Raw genomic sequence first — 24,733 nt, 5'->3', positions numbered from 1 at the left:
ACATAATATATAACATATGCTTTATTTAGATAAATATCCTTGACAAAGGCCGATTTGGCCAAAACGTTGGCTTTCTGCGTGACTGACATTCAATGAATAAAATAGCATCAATCTATAAAAAAAATGTTTTGCCTCAGGTTTACTATATTATTGATCTATCTTTCCTGGAGGCTTGGTTGTTTTATTCCCCCTTTATATATTATATAAACCACATTTAGTGTCCACGTTTGGCATTTCTGTACCGATGACAGGCCACCTAATTTACGGGAGCGTGTCTCTAGAAGCATGAACTGGGCACCACAACCTACTGAGCACTACATCATACCGATCACTGCAAGTTACTGGGCAATACGATGGCAGTTTGTAATTTTCCACTGCTGCTTGTTTCTGCAAAAACACCCACTGAGTCAAAAATCTTCATTATACCTGTAGATAAATTCCCAAATGGGTATAATTTCCAAAGTGGTGTTACTTTAGGGAGGATTCTGCTCTTCTAACACTCTGTGTGTATGGAGTCTGCAAGCCATTCTAAGAAAATCTGCTCTAGGAGGCAAATAGAGCTCTGTTCTTCCTGAATCTCGCCGTGTGGCTATGCAGTACTATACATACACAATTGAACACTTGGAAACATGAGCTCTGCTTGCTCCCTGTTCATTTCAACAATCATTCTCCATGGCTATGTGCCTTTCCTTTAGCCAATTTTTCTTGAATCAAGTGTATTTTCTCCCTGTATTGTTACCCTTCTATATTCATGGCATCAGATACAATTTCTAGGATTTTGGTATCGTGACAAACACGACATGCTAACTCCTTATGGTGTTTCCATGATCCTTCATTGCTTGATTCAATCCGTGTACAGGGTAATGCGCTAAGTAGACTGAGTCACAATCTCTGTTCCTTTTTTCATGATGTGCACACTATGTATCATTTTGCATTATTTTGGTGACACAGCACCATGGTTATTATTCCTAGCTCACAAGACATACCATTGATTTTGAGTGGCCATTGGCCATAAATCATAATGTATTTCCATGCCAGATTATTTCAGCTACTATTGGCTTTATTTCCCTTTCCCCAGATTCTCACCATGGGTCACACATGTACTTTGATAACATATTGAGTAGATTTTATTTGTCAACATTTTCAATCTTAGTGTCATTGTGTTTAATAAGAAGCATATTGTTAAGCACCAGGATTCTCCCTCTGCACAGGATGGATCCCAAGCCTTATCTTCTCCTGCAGTCTCCCATTCAGTCTCGACCGCAGTGGATGCTGCTCAGCTAAGATGTCCATATCGGCATCTTGCTCAGACTCGGGCTGTGCGCATTGCTACCACTGCCTCTCTAGGTTCAGCTACAGTAACTGAAAGTGGACAGTGGCAGGCAGTTGTTCCTGAGGCTACTTCCAGGATTCGCTCTACTGAGCATGTTCGTGACGTGGCGACCTCTCATTAGTGGTTGGTTGTCAGTTGATCAGGTCCTGTGCTGGCTCCGGATTGACCCACGAGCAAGGACCTGTCTGATTGGCACAGTCTATAAAAGGATCTTTGGTGTTCCCGTCGGTGTGCTAAGATCATGTGTATTTGCTGTGTGTGTAGTTAGGATGGTTGCCACCCTGTATGCATGTGTGCCGCTAATAGCACCACGAGTGTGTTTCTAGACAGGCAGTGTAGGGTGGGAACTTCCACTTGAACTTAGCATCTGCACCAGTTGTCCTCAGTCACAGGCTCAAAAGGCACTGTGTGTCAGAGCAGGTACAATCACCAGCATAGTGAGGGGAGAGTTATAGGGACCCCAACTAGCATCAATTCCTCTATGCTCCTGTGACATCTAACAGGGCATAGCTTAGAGTGCGTCAGGCATGTTGCACTCTGTTCACACCGAGTGACATTTAACTCAGTGTGCTTACGGTACTTGCAGCTACGCTCCACCATTGTACTCTAGCTGTTGTTTTTCCATCACCGCATGGTGGACCCCAGATTGTGATTGCACCTTCTCATTATTTACATTTGATGCTATCCGCAAACCCTTACACATATGAAGGTCCTGGAGTGGCCTAGCCAGTCTCCAAATCTCAACTGCATAGAAAACCTTTGGATGGATTTGCCCATGGACAGCCCCAAAACATCACTGCTCTAGAGGAGATGTGCATGGAGGAATGGACCAACATACCATCAACAGTGTGTGCCATCCTTGTGAAGACTTACAGAAAACGTTTGACCTGTGTCATTGCCAACAAAGGATACATAACAAAATATTGAGATTAATTTTTTGATAATGACAAAATATTTATTTTCCACCATAATTTGCAAAATAAATCTTGCCAAATCAGAGAAGGTGGTTTTCTGGATTTGTTTTCTCATATTGGCTCTCATAATTGTGGTCTACCTATGATGTCAATTACAGGCCTCTCATCTTTTTTAGCGGAAGAACTTGCACAATTGGTTCCTGACTAAATACTTTTTCCCCACAGTATGAGGTATTGGTGTACTCATGAGAAATTGCACAACAAATTTTGGGGTCCATTTTCCCCTGCTATCCTTGTGAAAATGAAAAGAATTGGGCTGAAAACAAATAAAAATGTTTTTTTCACAGAACAATGTAAAATTTTGTGAAGCACCTGTGGGTTCAAGGTGCTCACCACACATCTAGATGAATTTCTTGAGGTGTCGAGTTTCCAAAATGGGGTTACTTGTGGGGGAATTCCAATGTTTAGGCACATCAGGGAATTTCCAAATGCGACATGACACTCACAGAACATTTAATCAAAATCTGAGTTGCAAAGCGTTACTATATTCTTTCTGAGCCCTGTCGTCCACCCAAACAGTAGTTTTCCTTCAGATATTGGGTATTGCATACTCAGAAATTATTGAACAGTAAATTGTATGATGCATTTTCTCCTGTTACATTTGTTAAATTAAAAAAAATTGAGGCTAAAAGAACATTTTTGAGGGAAAATATGATTTATGTGGTGCTCAACACATCTAGAAAAATTCCTTGAGGGGTCTAGTTTCCAAAATGAGGTCATGTGTAGGTGATTTCCACTCTTTAGGCACATAAGGGGTTTTCCAAATGCTACAAGGCATCAAATAATTCTAGAAAATTTTCCATCCAAAAAGAAAAATGGCACTCATTCCCTTCTGAGCTCTGCCGTTCATCCAAACAGTAGTTTTCCTCCACATATTGGGTATCAGTATACTCTGTAGAAATTGCACAACAAATTGTGTGGTGCATTTTCTAATGTTTCCCTTGTGAAAATAAAAAGTTGGGGCTAAAATAATTTTTTTTTGTGGGGAAAATGTGATTTTTTTATTTTAAAGAATCAATGTTAAAAACTTCTGTGAAGCACCTGGTTGTTCAATGTGCTCAAAACACTTCTAGATAAGTTCCTTGAGGTGTTTAGTTTCCAAAATGTGGTCACTTATAGGGGGTTGCCACTCTTTTGGCACATCAGGGGCTTTCCAAACCCGACATGGTGCCCGATATTGATTCCAGCAAGATTTACATTGAAAAAGACAAATGGCACTCCTTCCCTTCTAAGCCCTCCCATGCACCCAAACAAAAGTTTTTTCCCATGTGTGGGTTGTTGGCATGCTCAGGAGAAATTTCACAACGAATTTTGGAGTCCACTTTCTCCTGTTACCCTTGTGAAAATAAAACAATTCAAATTTAAAGTAAAATGTGAAAAATAGCTAAATATTCATTTTTTCCTTCCACATTCCATTACTTTCTGCAAAATATCTAAATGGTAAATACATTTATTTAATGTGGCTTTGAGCACTTTGAAGGGCGCAGTTTTTAGATTTATGTAAAATTTTGGGCATTGTCTGTCCTATAGGCCCCTTAAAGTCACTTCAATGTGATGTGGTCTCTAAAAAAATGGTTTTGTAAATTTTGCTGTAGAGAAGAGAAACCGTAGGTCAACTTGTAACCCCTCTAGCTTCCTAATCAAAAAGATGTTTCAAAACTTGTTCTGTTCTAGAGTAGGCATGTGGGAAATGGTATTTTTCTCACTTTCTTTCACGACATAGATCTCTTAAGTAATGGCATAACAATTAAAACTTTGAAAATTGCAATATTTTCACAAATAAATGCAATTCGTTTTGAACAAATTTTACCACTTTATGAAGTACAACATGATACAGGAAAATATCAGAATCACAAGGATCCGTTCACGCATTCCAGAGTTATATTATATCTCATAAATTGACACTGGTCAGAAGTGAAAAAATTGGCCTGGTCAGGAAGGTTAAAACCAGCTTTAGCATGAAGGGGTAAATAAAAATGTAAAAGAAAATTGATTCTATTAGTCCAATAGAAAAATTACCAAAACATGCAAGATGGAATTTTTCATTGTTGGGTAAACTACCAATTATTCCTTTATAAAATATATTAGCTATTTAAATGTTTTTTGATGATACTGTATTTTCAACATCAAATATAAAAAAATGCGATCAAATTATTTCTAAAACAAAAAATAAAACATACCTGATATGCAGTCTAAATATTTAGCACTAGATGGCACTCCTCACCAACTAATAGCAGGAAGGAAAGAGGAAATGCATCTCTCCATCATTAAATGAAATTCTTGCAGCAGGGATTCCGGCCATGACAGATTTTTTTCCCAATTTCTTCGTGCTTCCATCAGCATTAGTGCCTTCGTTATTGGAAAAATCATCACCTCTACCTTCACTGATTTTAAGAAATGCTGAATCAGAGACAGGATTATCAGGCACGGAGCAGGTTTGTCCATTTCTTTTTGTTACAAATATCGTGGGATGTGGTCCTGAGTCAGCTGCATTATATCATCCCTGAGGAATCCAAGCATGGCACCTTTGTCGGGAGAATTGCTCAGGATCTTGGACTGGATATAGGTGAGATTAATTCCAGAATGTTACATATTGTCTCTAGAGATGAGAAGGAATATTTCCAGGTTAATCTGCAGAATGGAATCCTGTTTGTTAAAGAGACAATAGACAGAGAAGTGCTGTGTCCAAATACACCCTTCTGTATAATTCCTCTGCAGGTTATTGTAGATAAGCCTGTGCAGATGTATCGTGTAGATGTGGAAATAGAAGATATCAATGACAATATTCCTGTATTCTCCTCTAGTGTGACTAATCTGGTCATTTCAGAAGTAAAACATGCAGGATCTCGTTTCCCATTGAATATAGCTTCTGATCCAGATCTTGGAACAAATTCCATCACCAACTATGAGCTCAGTGCAAGTGATTATTTTGCTTTGGATTTCCAAAAATACATTAATCAAATCAAATCATTGGAGCTTGTGTTGAAAAAAAATTTAGATAGAGAAAAGCAGTCTGTTCACAATCTCTCCCTTACAGCTTATGATGGAGGCAAACCAAGGCTAAGTGGCACCACACGTATTGTTGTTACTGTGGAAGACTTTAATGATAATGCTCCTCTGTTTGATCAGCCATTTTACCAATGCAGTGTTAATGAAAATGCTGTAGAAGGAACTTTAGTGTTTAAGCTGAATGCTACTGATCTGGATGCTGGGAAAAATGGAGAAATACAATATGATTTTAGCCATATGGTGTCAGGAGAGGCAAGGGAAGCATTCATGCTAGACAAGTACACAGGAGAAATAAGAGTAAAAGGTAAATTGGATTTTGAAACTGTTACTATGTATGAAATCCAAGTTAAAGCTTCTGACAATGGAGATTATCAACATTTTGGACATTGCAAAGTTCTGGTCACTGTTGTAGATGTCAATGATAACCCTCCTGAGATGACAGTGACCTCATTATCAGTTCCTGTTCCTGAAAATTCTCCTCAGGGGACAACAGTTGCCATCATCAGTGTCCATGATAAAGATTCAGGATCAAATGGAAAAGTCCACTGCTACATTTCTGAGCCTTCACCATTTAAGGTAAATCCAGCTTTCATGAGTGATTTTTCTTTGACCGTGAATGGACCATTGGATCGAGAAGTGAAAGATCAATATGAAGTTACAGTTACTGCAAGAGATGAAGGTTCTCCATCCCTGTCTACCTCAAAATCTCTGAAGATTGATGTAAGTGATGCCAACGACAATGCTCCAAGATTTGTCCAATCAATTGACACAATATTCATTAAAGAGAACAACCCACCAGGGTCTCATATATATACAGCATCAGCCTCTGACCCAGATATTGGACAGAATTCATTTATTTCTTATTCAGTTAAGGAGCGAACAATTGATGGAATTCCTATTTCTTCTTTCATTTCCATTAATCCAGAGAATGGGAAGGTTTTTGCTTTAGTTTCATTTGATCATGAACAGATTTCATACTTCCAGTGTCACATAAAAGCCACTGACGCTGGTCTACAAGCCCTCAGCTCCAATCTTACTCTAAACATATTCATTGAGGATATTAATGATAATGCTCCTACATTCACCACTCTTCACTCTGAAATAACTATTAAAGCTTCTAAGTCAGCCGAACCTGGACACCTGATAACGAAAGTGAAGGCCGTAGATCTGGATTCTGGATACAATGCTTGGACATTTTACAAGTTAAAAGATCTGGGAGGATCTGGAAAATCTCCATTTACTATAGCACATCTGACTGGAGAAATCACTTTGAAACGGTCATTTACAGATTCAGATAATGATGAGTACAGATTGCATGTAGTAGCTCAGGATCATGGGGAACCAGTCATGACATCAGAGACACAAATCGTCATATCTGTGGTGGAGTCTGGAGAAGAACTGAAGTTCGATAATCAAGAGACAAAGGGGAATGGTGATGAATTTTCTGATGCAAATGTTTACTTGGTTGTTGCAATTTGCATAATTTCAAGTATTTTTCTAATTACTCTGATTGTGTTCACTGTGCTAAGATGGCAAAAATACCGAGATGAGGTCAATGAGCTAAAAGAAAACTACCGAATCTGCTCCAACACCGGAGGGAGCTGGATGTATTCCCAACACACTCAGTATAACATCAGCTCCAATTCATTTAGACCTAAAAGTGATTTGATAGTTTTTACTCCAAATAACTCTCAGACACCAGGGAATGAAGAGCAAGTCAATCCACAAGCGGTCTTATTGAACTCCTCCTATATGGTAAGACCAAAATATTATTATTTATATTATTATTTTTGTAATGGTACATGAAATAGTTTTTGGTTTAAATAAAAAACCTTTCATATATTAGGACTTTTAAAAATTAAAATCTGCTTATGTTTGTAAACATTGTAAAAGAAATAAGGATAAAATACAGTGCATAAAAGTCTTTATGATTGAACACATACAAAATAAGATTTATTCAATGCTCTGGGATATTTGGAGGCAGGAATTTATCTGCTTATCCTGGGTAAGCCAGGAAAAACTCAGCCAGGCAGATATTAATTTCCCCATATTAAGTGAAAAATTTCTTCCCAATTCCACATACGATATCAAATTAGTTTCCAACTACCAGAATCTGGTATTAACAACTTTTACTATTGAAAAAAGGCACAATGAAGATGTTTAGTAAATCAACCATTGCAACATCCTGTGGCGATGAGTTCCATAGTTTCACTGTTCTCACTGTAAAGAATCTTCATCTGTGATTATAATTAATTCTTTTTTTGCCTGTATGTGGAGCAAGGTATCTTGTTTTGGTTGAAGGCCTAGATATAAAAACACCATTATAAAGATTTGTTTACTGTCCATTTCTTTATTTGTGCATTATAATAAGGCCTATGCCTTTGTTTTTACTAAACTAAAAAAAAACAATTTGGAAAAATATGTCTTGATATTACAGTTCATCTATTCCCTTAATAAACTTGGTCACTCTTTTCTGCACCTGCTCCCAATCAACAATGTCTTTATACATTGGTGCCCAAAATTGCTCTGAATTTAAATTGGGGGCTGACTATGGACTTGTTCACCTACAAACCTATTTTCTTTTCATGAGCCTCTAAACCACTTTTCACATAGCTCATGTTTTCATTTGCGCTAGGAGTCGTTTCTTTAGCACAGATCAAGTATTTTTCAGTGATAGTTTTACCTAGTGTTTTACTCTTTTGTACATATTTCAGCACTATTTTTTCTCTTTCTATATGCATGACCTTATATTTAGCAAGGTTTTCATTAAAAATAAAAAAATACAATGACCCAATGCCGACCCCTGTGGTATCCAGTTGTTGGCTATGCACGAATCCTAGTGTGTACCTTTAATAACACATTCTTGTTCCTTTTATTGATCAACATAATTACAAAATTTACACATATTTTTTCCTAGTCCCATTCTTCTCATTTTATGCACAAATACCATGTTGGATGTTTTTTAAAAGGCCCAATAAACAATATCCACTGCCTTACTGAGGTCAAGTCTGGAAATTCACAGAAGATGCCCAGATTAGTTTGACTGGACCAATCCCTCATAAACTTATGTTTATGCAAGCATTTGAGTTTTTTTATTGAGAGACCCTAGGATAACATCAGTCAGAAAACCTCAAAGATTTTGTTCACTTTTGATTTCAATCTTACCATCTTATAGTTTCCATGCTCTATTTTTGATCCCTTTTTGAATATTGGAATTCAGAAATTGAACCATGATTATGCTACTTGCCAAAACACATAGGTTAGCTACTTTACTACTATTATGGAGCTTTTAATTTATTCCTAGTAAATGTGACATTTTATAGGTTCAGGACATACCCTTCTAAGCTTGAATTTTTCAATCTGTTATATATTTTTGGATACTGGCACCACATTGGCTATACACTGGTCCTGTGACACAGACACTGTTTCTATGAAGTCATTAAATATTAGAAATAATGGTCTTTCTATCATATTACTAAATTGCTTAAATTCTTGGGGGTGTATGCCATTTATACCAGGTGATTTATCTATTTTTGTGTCTTTGAGGTGGCGCTGTCTTACTGCTGGGTTAAATAAATTATATTTAAAGGGTAATTTATCAATTTCCTAAGTAAAAATTTAACTGGTCATTAGATTTTCCTGAGCGGATAATGTAGAGAACAACCTATTTTTAGATTTGTCTCTCCCTTATCCACTTCCACCATTTCACCAAGATTATTTTTAAGAGGTCCAACCTATAATTTTTTAAGCTCTTGTTTATGTATGTAGCTGAGAGATTTTTTTTGATTATTCTAATTTTCTTTGACAGTGAATCATTTTGTCTCAATCTAAGGGGCCTTTGTTTTTTCCTTTTCTGCACAATTTATTTTTCTATTTATATGCTATACAATTTTAAATGCCTAGTCATTATCTTCTTGCTTTAATTCTCTAAACACTATAGTTTTCTACCTTTAAAGTTATATTTAATCGTATTGGTTTCCTCGCATTGCCAGCTTGTTTATTCTTATAAGGTATGCACAAGACCTAAGATGTTTATAGAAGTGTGTCAATTGCTTTGTGTACAATTATTTTTGAGCACATTTTCCCATTTTATGGTTTTACGGTAGTCTCATAGCCTATGAAAGTTCACTTTACTGAAGTTTTGTCTTTTTGTAGCTCATCTGCTAAACATCTTACTAAAACACGAAAATATATTATGTTTCCACTCTCTGACCACAATCTTCTTTTATTTTCTATCAAGAACTGTCATTCCACTCAAGACACCCCCACTTTCCACACTTATAGAAATATACATGCCACTATATGAAGAATTTACAGTCACCAATCCCTTTCCTCTCATGTCCTGATTTTGTATTGAAATATTATAATGAAATATTGCAATGTGGCCTGGATGAAGCTGCACCAACATTTCAAACTACTCGGCACCTGGCAACAACCCTGTCACATGCTGCATATACATTTTCTCCAATGGTGCTTCAGGTGTGCCCAACGTCTGTGGAGAAAATCCAATCTGGCTGAAGATTTCATCCATTATAAGTTTATGCTTAAAGCATACAACTATGACCTTCACCTCTCCAAACAAACATACTTCAGCACCCTTAACACAGCACTATCAAACAATCCTAAATGACAGACACCTTTCATTTTCTCCTCAATCTTAGAGTGCGGGTCCATCTATCTACCTCAATGCTGAAAATCTGGCCAATTATATATATCAGGTGTCAAATTTTCTCCTATCCCCTAACATCATGCATTCTCTTCCCTCCCGCTCTGCATCCAGCTCAATGATTATAGAAGAAGAGTGACCAGGCTTCTTCCATCTTCTCACTCTACTACCTGCACCAATTACCCTATTTCCTCCCATCTCCTCCAGTCCCTTTCCTTGGCTGTCACCACTCACCTAAGTAAAATATTTAATCTGTCTTATCTGGTAGCTTTCCCTCATCATTTAAGCAAGCCAGCATATATCCAATTCTTAAAAAAATCCCTCAACCAGAGCTGCGCTGCTAACTGCAGACCTTTCTCTAATTTTACTTTCATCTCTAAACTCCTGGAACATTTGGTCCACTCCCGTCTAATCTGCTATCTGTCAGATCACTCTCTTCTTGACTCTTTACAATCTGGTTTCCGCTCATTACACTCTTCTTAAAAAGCCCTTATTAAAGTTTGCTATGATCTACTAACAGCTAAATCTAATGTTCTCTACTCCCTGCTAATTCTCCTAAATCTCTCTGCCGCGTTCGACACTGTCAATCACCAGCTCCTCCTCAGAGATACAGCTCTCTCCTGGTTCTCATCCTACCTTTCTGTCAGTTTCTTCACTGTATAGTTTGCTGGCTTTCCTTCCCTTCCTCTTCCACTTACTGTTGGGCTTCCTCTAGGCCCCCTCCTCTTCTCTTTATACACTGCTCCTATTGTATAAATAGTCAGTACATTCAGTTTTCAGTACCATGTTTATGCTGATGATGCCCAATTATAATAATCTTATCCCGCCATCATGACTGCATTACTAGAAAATACCAGTGATTATCTTTCCACTATTTCTAACATAATGTCCTCCCTCTATCTAAAATTGAATCTGTCAAAAACTGAACTCCTTTTGTTTCCTCCCTGCACTAATCTACCTATGCCCAATATTGCCATTTTTCCATGTGTGCTTCTACCATTACCAATATACCTGCTATTTGATCTTTCCTTCACTACTCACATCCAAACACTTGCTTACTCATGTCACCTACACCTCAAAAACATCTCTAGAGTTTTACCTTTTATTACCTTTTACTCAGAAATAAACTCTGTAGATCTAATTCATTATGGTCTGGACTATTGCAACTCTATAATCAGTCCCCTTCTTACTAAACTCCCCAATCTGTTCTAAATGCAGCAGCCAGGATCATATATTGTTTTCCAAATGCTACACCGATGCCTCTACCCTGTGTCATTAGTTGCTCTGGTTGCCCATCCACTACAGAGTTTAGTATATACTTATCACTCTCACCCACAAAGCATTCCACAGTTCGGCAGCACTCTACATCTCCTGCCTCATCTCAGTCTACCACCCTACCCCTGTCCTCTGTTCTGCCAATGACCTAAAACTAATATCCTCCATAATCAGAACCTCCCACTCCAGTCTCCTAGACTTTTCTCATACTGCACCAATTCTTTGGAATGTACTACCCAGGATAACTAAATTCCCAATTTCAACAGTTTTAAGCATGGCCTAAAAACACATTTATCTAGATAAGTCTATCACATCACCTCTCTTATCTAACTTTCCCCATTTTTCCCATACAAAATCTTATTCAAAATCAGGACTCTCGCAGCATCTGTTCACACACACTCCAAGCACTTAATGGCGCTTTGTTTCTGCACTTGTACTACTACTGGCTGGTGACCAGTTCATGCAGCATTATGTGAATACCCTATTTATTGTATTGATGGCTTGACATACAATATAAGAATAAGCAACATTTATCATTTACCTTTTGTATGCCCCATATTTCCTCATAGATTGTAAGCTTGTGAGCAGGACCCTCACTCCTTTTGGTGTCTGAGTTATGTGCTATTCTGTAATGTCTTTATTGTGTGTACAAGTCCCTTCTAAAACGTAAAGGCATTTGTTGGCGCTATAGAATAAAAAATTAATATTATTTTGTTACTGTCGCTTTTCAGGAAATACTTCCTTTGAGGTCTTTGCCTTGCTAAACTTTGTTTTTAGCGCCAAAGTCCACCATGAACACTGGCCCCTTACTATATTCTCCCAGTAATCTGTCAAACCGGTCTGTGAATTGTCAAACTCAAGTGCCAGGAAGACAACAAACCTATCAACGATCATGGCCTTTTGTGTCAAATTACTCTAACTGTATAATTCTCTCACCAACAACCAGAAAACAGCTTAATCGACATACTATGATGTTCTCTTTACTTGTGCAGACACTCTTCTAGCTGTCATTAAACATGTCTTAGACTCTTGGTATAGCAACGGTACTTTTGTACTGCCATGCTCCTCAACTGTCAACTTAGTAAACTTACCGGTATGTGCCAGACTAGCAGGAGCTTCCAAACACTCAACCTGCACATATTTTGCACAATAGGAATGCACCCAGAAGTGGCTGTCCAAGGATTTAATACATGTTATAATATGCACACTGGATGGCAATATCAATCATGTAGCTTACTTTGTAAGTGGAGATGACCAGGAATTTAATAACATTAATTTATACAATACAATCAGTGAATACAAGCCACTCCCTTCTAAAATTCATTTATCCAACATATTTGGGAGCAGAATGTTCTCTCTCACTCGTTTTTACAGGTACTTTTACAGATGATTACTTGTCTTTAGGTCTAATACAGCCAGCAACATGCTGTTCTTGGTGTAAAACTAAAGAATAAAAGAGTCAGCTAGTGTGACTACTGTATCACTAAAGAAACACTTCCAAGATATTTTTTATTCCCTAAACTTGTTTAAATGCTTAAGTAATAGAGTTTGAGTACAATAACATTTTTCGTGTCACCATCTCCACTGTTTTCCAGCACCGCATCGGTCCTCTTCTTACCCATGTGACTGAAACGCCAACTCGCCGGATCACATTGGTCTGTGTGTGATTCGGAAGTTGATTGAACAAAGTGGGTCCATAAAGTGACAAATGAGTTTTCATTGGCTTGCAATATAAAAGCAGCTTCCAGTTCCCACATAAATCCCAGTGTGATACGGCAACTTGGAATTTCAGACACATGACTTGTAGCGAAATAATAAATTGGTAATATTCTCTAGTTGTTGGCAGTAACTTTTGCAATATGCTCAGACAAGCTGAATGCATAATTCTTTACTATCCATTTTCCTCTCTGAAAAGGCAATTTGCATTTCCATTTTGAAGTGTTTCACAATCATGATATGTTAGGAGATCACCATTAGAGTGCTTTACATATCTAATGCATCGTCGTTGGTTAATATTCACAAAATCAAAACAGGATGTGTTGATTACATATGCCTATCCTGAGAAGCAACTTTTTCAAGTATTTTATGAGCAATTTCTGCAAGTTACCCATAAAGTGTTCTAACATTATCGAAGACCAGCTAATTTATACTACACATAAAACAAACTTATCGGGACATACATATCAGAAGACAACTCAACTTCTTTAATATTATTTTCAGAAAAACTTTGAGGTAAACCCCTCGCCTATAAGCACGTCAGTCTTTTTTCTAAAAAAGGAAAAGCTAAGCAGTTATTTTTTTTTGTTAACAAATATATTTTGATCTTTCCTGGATAAAACAACAATAGTTTCAAACCGTGTCAAAATGCTTATAAACTTTCCCATATGAGAGAAGAGCTGTTTTAATACATATTTAGCTTAAAACTTATTTAATTTACCAGTCATTAAAAGGTAGAATATGCTAATAATTCCCTTTGATAAACAGCTTTATTATAGTAGAAATGCCATCAGGAAATTTCAGGATTAGAAAATGGAAAAGGCTGAATTGCAGTTATACAAATTGAACAGTTTACCAAAAACTTCTAGTTTAGCCTTTTCTAAATCTCCTTTAAGATACATTAAAGTCATTTATAGAAAATCTATCCCATGGTAAAAAAAAAATTAAATAATAATAATAATAACAACAACAACAACAACAGTGTAGCATATATTTTATTTCTTACAAAGAAATTCTTTGGATTAAATACCATCATGTTTTAAAATTGAAAAAAGATGGGCTTGTTTATAAACTAAAAACATTGCACTTTAAAAATGAAAATATGTAAAAAAAAACACATACATATATAAACTTCCTAGATTATTCATATGTTCAAAATTTGTAAATATATGTAAGTAGATATGAAATTCTTAAACAAATAAAGTCTGTTAAATGAGAATCTGAATTCTTTAATAAGGTATATAGTAACTGCTGCAAGAAGTCATTTTAGTTGGTCTGTTTACAAAATGAGAAAACCATAGAAAACAGTAAAACAATCTCTTAAATAATATATATGTATACAGTATAGTACATATATTTTTACATATTATATTACAAAACTACAAATGAAAATGTTTTTGCCATGTGTTAGGCACTAGGATTCTCCCGCTTCACAGAGTAGATCCAAGCCTTGTCTGCCTCAGCGGTCTCCCATTCTGCAGTGGAGGCTGCTTAACAAAGACATCAGTCTCAGCGTCTTGCTCAAATGTGTGGTTTGCATGATTACTGCTGGCCTTCCAGCATGGTACCCCACAAAAACCAGAGGCTAACAGATGCTCTGGAGGCTAAGTCCATAAAACACTCTACTGAGCAGGCTTGTGAGGTGGCAACCCCTCATTGGTGGTCAGTTGTCATGTCAACTGCTCAGGTGATGTGGCAGTTCTGGATTGGTCCACGAGCAAGGTCCTGTCTGACTGGACTTAAGCAGCATATAAAAGGGTCTTTGGGGCGCACGTCGGTGCGCTAAGATCCTCTATGCATTATGCCTGTCAGTGGATACGTTACCACTCTGTATGCATGTGTGCCACCCCTAGCATGACGATTGTGTGTCTAGGAAGGCAGTGTAGGGTGGGAACTTCCGCTTGGCTTAGCATCTGACTTCGGGTGTCCTAAGTCGCATGTTCCATTCAGCACAACTGAGTGTCAGAGCAAGCACAACCATCAGCCTAGACTTTCCAGGGGGGTAGCTATAGGGACCCCAACTAGCGTCTTTACTTACTATACTCCAGTGAAGTCTAACAGGGTATAGCTAAGAGTGCTCCGCTATTGTACCACTCTGTGGAGCAACCGAGCAGGTACCTTTGCACTCTTTCCACACAGAGTGACATTTAACTCTGTGTGTTTATAGTGCTTGCATGCAGCATCACTCTGCCATTGTTTATTAGCTGCGGTTCCTCCATCACCACATGTGGACCCCGAGTTGCGATTGCACCTTCTTATAATTTATATTTGTTGCAATCCACAAACCTTAACAGTATCTTAGCGCCAGGGTCTGGCTAGCAATGGAGGATGAGCAGCACTTACAGCGATACATCCAGCAGTTGGAGGGCAGGTTGTCTGCTTTAGAGCACATGACTACAGCAGTGGATGTTACTGCAGTAGCGGCTCATGCAGCCAGTGAAGCTGTGTCTTGAGTTTCCGCTGCCACCCCTGTTCCATCTCTTATGCACTTCCCCCTGCCCGATAAGTTCTCAGGTGACAGCAAAGTCTATCTGGGATTCGTGAACCAGTGCACTATTCATTTGGTGCTACTGGCATCACATTTCCCATCAGAGCGTGCCAAGGTGGCATTTGTGGTCTTTTTGACGGACAGGGCATTGGAGTAGGCTATGCTGCTGTCACAGCTCAGTGACAAAGTGGTGCAGAGCGCCTCTCGCTTTCTGAGCGCTCTCAAACAGGTATTCTTAGGACCTCGAGTTACCCATGACACAGCGCTCCAACTCTTGGCGTTAACCCAGGGCTCATCCATGATCAGCCAGTTTGCCATCCAATTTCGAACTCTAGCAACCGAGTTGGAGTGGCAGGATAAATTCCTTATCCCAGTATTCTGGAAGGGGCTTGCTGACATTGTAAAGGATGCCCTGGCCACTAGGGAGATTCCTGCCACACTGGAAGACATAATATCAGTCTCCATTCGCATCAACCTTCGGTATGTTGAGCGAAGGTTGTAGCAAGGCCAGTATAGGCAGAGGTTTCGGCTGGTGCCAAATTTTGCCAAACCTTTGGAATCTCTGGCTCAGTCTAGTGAGCCAGTGGAGGCCATGGAGGTATCTCCAGCGGATTCTAAGTCCCGTTTCGCTCGCATCCCTAACCTGCCATGTCTGTAGAGAGGCAGGCCATTACGCCAACAGGTGTCCCCAGTGGCAGAGAAATGATCGCATCTAGTGGATACTGGAGGAGGCTCACTAGACACGGCGGAGATGTCCTCCAAACTAACTTTCAGGGTGACGCTGTCTTACGGGCCGACCTCCCACACTACTGAGGTTTGCGTGGATTCCGTGGCTGAGGCTAATTTCATGTCTTCCGCCTTTGCCCAATGGCACGTAATACCTCTAGTAATGCTCACTAAGTCGATCACCATCCGAGTGGAAATGGGTCCGCGTTATCCTCTCAGATCACACATCAGTACTAGAGTTGAGCGAAATTCATAAGTCGTCGACTTTCGCTGAAGTCGGGTGTCATGAAACGAAACCCAACCATAGCATGAGGTCGGCCACGAGGTCGGTGACCAGAGCGCCAAAGTCGCATTTCAAATGATGCTTCCAGCGCCCTTTTTCAGCCAATGATGGAGGATGCACACTGTGGGCAACGCGATGACATGAGCAGCGGTCACCACCATCTTTGAGAAGGGCATGAAATGTTTGGCTTGCTTTGTGTGGCGTCACAGGGGCTAAAAAAAGCGTGCATGCCGACTTATGACGATCTTAGCATAGGGAGAGCTGCTGCTGCTGCTGATTCTGTAGGGAGAGCGTTAGGCAGGAAAAAAGAGCAAAAAACTGCTTCTGCTGGTAGCGATTTTCACTGTACAACACAACAGTTTGTGTGCAGTGACAGGGGAGGCTATATTTTTTGTGCATCAGCTGTGTTGGTTATTAGGCTGCCTTATAAGGCTCCCTGATAGCTGCATTGCTGTTTGCACACTGCTTTTTTAAAAGCAAAAATACTTTTCTTCCTCTTTTCTGCAGTTACCAAACGTTCATTTTTCCACACTTTTGTGTGCAGCAGTCCTGCTTATTAGGCTGCCTGCTGCCATACTTGGACTGAGAGCATCATTGCCAGCCTCCTAAAATCTCTAGGGAGCTTCCAATTCTCCCCAATACTATATACACACCTTGTACTTTGTCATACACCAGACAATTTCAGCCTGTTAAATTGAGGTGTAATCTATAGTGGGCCTGAGATAATAGTTCAGCCTCCTAAAATCTCTAGGGAGATTCAAATTCTCCCCAATACTATCTACACTGTGCACCTTGTTTTACAGTATCATATAGCTGGTGGTATTTTGGGTACATTTTCCAAAAATGAGGAAGTATGGTGGAAGAGGCTGTGGAAGTGGGCGTGGGTTGCCAGCTGGTACTAATGGTGGTGGGGGTGGTGGTGCATCTGCTGGTAGTAGCAAAAGCACAATAGCACCTAAGGCAGGAGGTTTTGAGCCTGCATCATCGTCTGGCTCCACAAGGCCTCAAAGGCTCCCTTTTCTGGGAGTAGGTAAACCGCTTTTAAAGCCGGAGCTTCAGGAACAAGTTTTGGCAGAATTATATTTGCCTTTTTAGCAGCTGCATCACACTGTTGACTCATGTTCTGTCTGTAGTCTATTAGTATACCCAAGTCCTTTTCACATGTGCTGCTGCTTATCCCTATTCCTCCTTTTCTGTATATGCTTTTTTCATTTTTATTGCCCAGATGTAGTAATTTGCATTTTTCCCTGTTAAAAACCATTCTGTTAGTTGCTGCCCATTGTTCCAGTTTATTTATATCTTTTTGAATCCTCTCTCTTCTCTAGTATTAGCTATCCCTCATAGATTTGTGTTGTCAGCAAATTTAATCAGTTTAGCCTCAATTCCTTCATCTAAATCATTGATAAAGATATTGAACAATACAGGGCCCAGGAAAGAGCCCTGTGGTACCCTACTTGAGACATTCTTCCAACTGGATGTGCAGCCATTTACGACCACTCTTTAGGTCCGATTATGAATCCACCTAACAGTTGCCTTGTTCATTCTATACTTAGTCATTTTTTAATTAGGATTGTGTGAGATACTTTGTCAAATGCTTTTCTGAAGTCAAAATATACTATATCTACAGCATTTCCCTGATCCACCCAGTCGGTGATTCTGTCATAGAAGGAAATTAAGTTAGTATGACATGACTTATTACTTACAAACCTATGCTGACTCTGTTGAATCACTTAATTCTTATCCAGGTACTTACATACATGTTGTTTAATAATTTATTCAAAGATCTTTCCTGGTATAGAAGTCAGACTCACTGGCCTATAGTTGCCTGGGTCCACCTTCTTCCCCTTTTTGAAGATAGGAACATTTGCTCTTCTCCAGTCTTCTAGGACTTCTCCTGTTCTCCAAGACTTTTCCAAGATTATGGAGAGTGGTTCAAAAATTTCTTCTGCTATCACCTTCAGTATTCGGGTGTAATTCTAAGTGTGTTTCCTTGATATCTTTCTGTTTATAGATATCCGGGATTCTTCTATTCCCTAAATAGGACAGTGAAGATCAGTTGGTGTTACATTTCCTTTCTGAGAGAAAACAGATGCGAAATAGGAATTTAAAAGTTCAGCCTTCTCAACATCCTGTCTTACCATTTCATCATTTTCATCCTGTAAAAATCCTATAGCATCTTTGACTTTTCTTTCATTTTTAACATATCCCCAAAATCCTTTTTTATTGCTTTTGACGTCTCTTGCAAGCTTTAATTCATTGTCAGCTTTATTAATCTGATTTGTGCCCTGCAGGTTCTGCAAACAGCATTATGTTCTTCTTTAGATATGCCTCCCTCTTTCCATTTGATAAACATTTCTTTCTTCCTTTTTAGCATGCATTTAAGTTCTGTGTTCATCCATCCTGGTTTCCTTAAATGCTTTCTATTCTTCCCTCTTTTTGGAATTGTTAACAATTGTGCTTTGAGAATCTCATTTTTTAAGATTTCCCATCCTTCCTGGACATTTTTGTCCTTAAGGATATCCAGCAATTGAATCCCTTCAATTCTCTTTCTGAGTCCCTTAAAATCTGCCTTTCTGAAATCTAACATTGACATCTGAGTCTTCACAGGTTATCCTCCTCTAGTTATCCAAAATTCTAAAATAGCATGGTCGCTACCTCCGAGCGTTCCAGCCACTCTTACCTCCTCAACCATTTCCTCCCTGTTTATAAGGATTAGATCCAAGGTAGCTGATCCTCTTGTTTTCTCCCCTACCTTTTGGAAGATAAAGTTGTCAGCAAGAGAGGATAAGAATTTCCTTGACCTGTTAGTTTTGCCTGAGAGAGATTCCCAACAAATGTCTAGATAGTTGAAATCTCCCATGACCACTACGTCATATTTTTTTGAAGAACTTGGCCATTTGATGCATAAAGAGTTCATTCATATCTTCAGCTTTCACAGTGTGATGGACTCAGCTCCTGATGAGTCGATTTTTTAGAGTGGATCCTCTGGGCCGTGGCACCCACCCACCTAGCGCGAGCTGACCTTGTGAGGAACCACTCCCTGTACCGGGAGTGTCAGGGGCAAGACCAAGGGGGTGAGCCACCACGACTGCTGGGACCAGATGGCCGGCTCAGGGAGACACTAGTGCGTGTGGGTTTGGCAACAGGAACGAGCAAGGTACAAGACAAGACACACCGTGGTCACAGGGTTTCTTCATGAAGCATGGTCTCAGGGTTTTTTCAGATACACAACATAAATACGAGGACACAGAGATACACGGCTAAGTGCATGCAAGGGCACGCCAAGGTCCAAGACAGGGGATGTGCTAGGTGGCACGCCAGGGTCCAAGGAAGGGTTCAATGCAGGATGAGTGCTAGGAGACACGCCAGGTTTCAAGGCAGGGTTCAATGCAGGATGCATGCTAGGAGACTCACCAGGGTCCAAGGCAGGGTTCAATGCTGGATGCATGCTAGGAGATATGCCAGGGTCCAAGGCAGGGTTCAATGCAGGATGCCCCTCACTGGCCAGTGCACATGGCTGAAGATCAAGCAGTGGCACGACAAAGGCACAGACAGGCGGGCAAGGGGAAAACAAGACAGGATACATGCTAGGCGACACACGGGGAACTAGGCAAAGAAAAGACAAAGCAAGGAGTGGAAACCTAGGCAGAAGCACAGAGCCGGGTACAGACAATACAGGAGAGGAGAGTGTGCCAGGAGGAACAACAGAGCACAAGGTAGAATACAGAGCTAGCAGTGGAGCATAGGCCGAAGCCCAGAGCCGGGTCAAGGAAGAACCTTGAGACTAGCCTAGAAATGTGCTGGAGAAGCACCATAGGTCAGAGAGCAGGAATGGTGTGTGTGCCAGGAGGCACAACAGAGCACCAAGCAGAGAATAGGGCTAGCAAAGGCATAGGAAAGAAACGAGGCAAGAGACAAACAAGACATGAGACCAAGTACAGGACACAGGACGCAGACATGACTAAGGACAAACACAGGACACCAGACGAAGTACAAGCAATGAGCGTGTGCAAAGAAGCACGACAGGGCAAAGTGCAGGGGGACGGAATACCGGGAGCAACCAAGCAGCCCAAGCAGCCAACCAGGGAAGCAACACAATAATCAGGCCCCGACCATAGGAAGGGGCGGTCTGATGTAGGGCATTAGCACCTGCACTTCCGGGTCAGGACCAGGAGAGGAATTCCAGTTCAGATCCTCCAGGATCATAGAGAGGCTAGCTAGATCAGATTCTGCTGGATCATAGAGAGGGTCACATGATCAGGGCCTCCAGGACCAAAGAGAGGATTGCTGGATCAGATACTGCTGGACATAGACAGGGTCACATGATCAGGGCCTCCAGGACCATAGCGAGGACTGCATGGTAAGGTCATCCAGGACCAGAGAGGATTGCTGGATTCGGTCCTCCAGAACCATAGAGAGGACCACAGCAGGCAGAGCAGAGACGAGTGTGCACACAGCAACGGCATGCAGCCATGATGAGGTATGCGTGCACACTAGCGATGGCATACAGCCATGAGAGGTAGCACCTGTGCACACAAGCAATTGCGTAGAGCCACGAGGTAGAGCACGAGTGCGCACCAGCAACGGCAGGCAGCCATGAGATGAGATGCACATGCACACTGCTCCAGGGGTCATGCAGCATAACAGACATGAGGTGCGCGTGCACACTGCTCCAGGGTTCATGTGGCACAACAGACATGAGAGGCCTCTGGGGCGCCCGCAGGGACCTGGCACTGGGGCAATGCGGCATGACAGGCATGGCAGGCATGACAGCATGGATCATGCAGCGCAAGCAGCATGACACACAGGCGGCCTGTAGTAAATGCCTACAATGGTGTTCTTTCCATTGTTCTGTCCTTGTATTCTTACCCAAACAGTTGAGTATCTGGTAATGCCGTTCAGTCTCTGTAACACTCCTGCCATCTTCCAAGACTTTGTTAATGACAACTTTTAGGAGTCATTATCCACCTCGGTAGTAGTATATCTGAATGATATACTTATTTACTCTCCAGATATCGATACTCACCAAAGAGATGTCTGTAAAGTCTTCGAACTTCTATGCACCAGTTCCCTTTTTGCTAAGTTAGAGAAGTGTGTGCTTGAGCAGGAATCTCTGCCTTTCCTGGGGTATATTATCTCAGCCAAGGGGTTAGCCATGGATCTGGCCAAACTGGAGTCTGTGATGAACTGGCAAGAGCCGCATTCCCTTATAGCGGTGCAGCACTTTATGAGGTTTATCAACTATTATCGCCAGTTCATCCCTCACTTCTCTACCCTATCAGCTCCTCTGATAGCTCTCACCAAGAAGTGAGCTAACCCCTAGCAGTGGTCAGAGGACATCTCCAAGGCTTTTACTTCAGTGAAGTCTCACTTCGCTAGGGCTCCTGTGTTACATCAGCTCGATGTGTATAAGCCCTTCATATTGGAAGTGGATGCCTCTTCCGTCAGTGCAGGAGTAGTCCTATACCAAAAAGATGCTCATGGTCGGAAACACCCATGCTTCTTTTCTAAGACGTTCACCCCAGCAGAGAGAAACTATTCCATTGGAGACAGGGAGTTACTGGCCATGAAGTTAGCCTTCTCTGAGTGGAGACATCTTCTAGAGGGGGCCTGGTACCCCTTTCAAGTGTTTACCGACTAAAAGAATCTGCTTTATTTGCAGACGGCCCAGTGGCTAAACTCTTGCCAGATGGTCCCTATTCTTCTCCCAGTTCAACGTCACCCTTCACTTTCACTTGCTGTTGGCAAGAACTTATTGGTGGCCTCAGATGGTGTGGGATGGAAAGGATTAGGTTCAGGCTTGCATTTCATGTGCCAGGAAATGGTCTTCCCGGCAGAGACCGGCTTGTTACATCCTTTGCTGGTGGCAGATAGGCCTTGGGAGATGGTCGGGATGGATTTTATTGTGGATTTGCCCAAATCTAGTAACAGCAGGGTTATTTGGGTGGTCACAGACCATTTCTCCAAAATGGTACATTTGGTCCTTCTTCCACGCGTCCTTTCGGCACAGGCTTTGGTGGTACAGTTTGTAAAACACATCTTCCGCCTTCATGGGATGCCTGACAAGATTGTCAGTGATTGGGGTCCTCAATTTGTGTCTCATTTCTGAAGGGAACTTTGTCGCTTGCTTAGTATAGAGCTGAATCTCTCTTCGGCGTATCATCCCGAGACGAATAGATTGGTGGAGAGGGGCAACCAGACTCTCATCACGTACCTTCGGCATTTTGTTTCTGCCAGGCTTGATGACTGGGCATCCTTGCTGCCCTGGGAGGAGTTTGCATTGAATATCTCCATCTCTGATTCCAATGGGCAGACACCTTTCCTCCTTAATTACGGTCAGCATCCGCATGTACCTGTGCCCATGCCCATCCTGTCCTCAGATCCTAGGGTGGTGGATTGGACAGTGGAGGCGCCTGACATCTGGGATCACATGCAAGATACCATTAGGGCTTCTAAGGAGAGGATGAGGGTCTCTGTAGATGCACACCGCCATCCTGCTCTGGTTTTAGCCCATGGCGATTTAGTGTGGCTCTCTGCTCGCAACATCAGGCTGCATGTAGAGTCTACTAAATTTGCTCCACGCTATCTGGGTCCTTTCAAGGTTCTGGAACAAATGAATGCTGTGGTATATCGTCTCAGCCTACCTTCAAATCTGAACATCGCCAACATCTTCCATGTCTCTCTATTGAAGCCCGTATATATGACCCGGTCATCCTTGACTCCTGCCAGGAGCTCGGATATGTCCTCAGATGATTTTGAAGTCAATGCCATTGTCGGGTTCAAGGTGGTGCATGGCAAAAAATTATTCTTGGAGGACTGGAAGGGTCATGGGCCAGAGGATAGGACCTTGGAGCCGATTGAGCACATTTGTGCCCCCCAACTTATTGTGGTTTTCGAGTGTGATGAACGTCTCTGGGGGAGCCTAGTGGGGGGAGTAATGTTAGGTGCTGGGTTTCTCCCGCTGTACAGGGTAGGTCCCAAGCCTTGTCTGCCTCTGGCAGCAGTGGAGGCTGCTCAGCAAAGACGTCAGTCTCAGTGTCTTGCTCAGACCCATGTGATTCACTTGGTTACTGCTGGCCTTCCTGCCACAGCTATGGTAACCAGCAATAATCAGCGGCTAACAGATGCTCCAGAGACTATGTCAAGAAATCACTCTACTGAGCATGCTCATGAGGTGGTGACCCCTCATTGGTGGTCGGTTGTCAGCTACTCAGGTGATGTGGCAGTTTCGGATTGGTCCACGAGCAAGGTCCTGTCTAACTGGACTTAAGCGGAGCATATAAAAGGGTCTTTGGGGCGCACATTGGCATGCTAAGATCCTCTATGGTTTATGTGTGTCAGTGGATGTGTTACCACTCTGTGTGCATGTGTGCCACCTCTAGCACGACGATTGTGTGTCTAGGCAGGCAGTGTAGGGTGGGAACTCCTGATTGGCTTAGCATCTGACTCCGGGCATCCTATGTCGCATGTGCCATTCAGCACAACTGAGTGCCAGAGCAAACACAACCATCAGCCTAGACTTTCCATGGGGTAGCTCTAGGGACCTCAACTAGCGTCTTTACTTACTATTCCCTTGTGAAGTTTAACAGGGTATAGCTTTGAGTGCTCCATTATTGTACCGCTCTGTGGAGCAACCGAGCAGGTAACTTTGCACTCTTTCTACACGGAGTGACCTTTAATGCTGCTTGCATGAAGCATTCCTCCGCCATTGTATATTAGCTGCGGTTCCTTCATCACCGCACAGTGGCCCCCGATTTGTAATCGCACCTTCTCATAATTTATATTTGGTGCGATCCGCAAACCCTAACACCATGCACTATGCAAAATTGTGTTAGGTCAAAAGTGATACTGAGAAAGTAAATACATTAAATCCAACATTCTAACAACTTTAGAATTATAGCAATTCATTTTTCTCGAATATGAAAAATGGGCCAAATGGTTTAGGAGAGATTCATGTAAACATATCTATGCTTTTTTATTTTTATCCTCTGTGTGTTTGTACAGAACTTAACTTATGCTTTCAAAAAACTTATATGATATAAGATAGTAATGGCCTGTCTGTATTGATTTTCAAATAGTAATAATAATTTCCAATGTTTATTGACTGCACTTGACAACTATAAGCTAGTATGTTTATCAGTTGTTAGTTAGTACGTTAGTTAAAAATGTGATATGAGGTCATTTAACATAGCATTTTAGATTATGATATTATTACACACAACTGCCATGGCTTCATTACAAACGCTTGTAAAGCATCTTAATT

General features: G+C 41.0%; 1 protein-coding gene across 3 annotated transcripts in view; it reads left to right on the top strand.

Annotated features, from left to right (window-relative positions):
* LOC141083678 (protocadherin alpha-C2-like) overlaps window positions 1-24,733 on the top strand; it is a 564,749-nt gene that overhangs the window by 105,669 nt on the left and 434,347 nt on the right. Inside the window, exon 1 of one of the 3 annotated variants that reach the window (XM_073568065.1) lies at window positions 4,644-7,071. The exons of the other annotated variants lie outside the window; for them this stretch is intronic. Within the exon in view, the coding sequence (XP_073424166.1) occupies window positions 4,705-7,071 (2,367 nt within the window). The 5' untranslated portion in view covers window positions 4,644-4,704. Of the gene's footprint in view, window positions 1-4,643; window positions 7,072-24,733 lie in introns of those variants that run through there. 3 annotated transcript variants of the gene reach the window in all.

Source organism: Dendrobates tinctorius, unplaced genomic scaffold, assembly GCF_039654945.1.
Source record: "Dendrobates tinctorius isolate UK_male_01 unplaced genomic scaffold, ASM3965494v1 ptg000020l, whole genome shotgun sequence".
NCBI classification, from domain to species: Eukaryota; Metazoa; Chordata; class Amphibia; order Anura; family Dendrobatidae; genus Dendrobates; species Dendrobates tinctorius.
The sequence above is the reverse complement of the archived record's forward strand: the minus strand, read 5'-3'. Positions and strand labels throughout refer to the sequence as shown.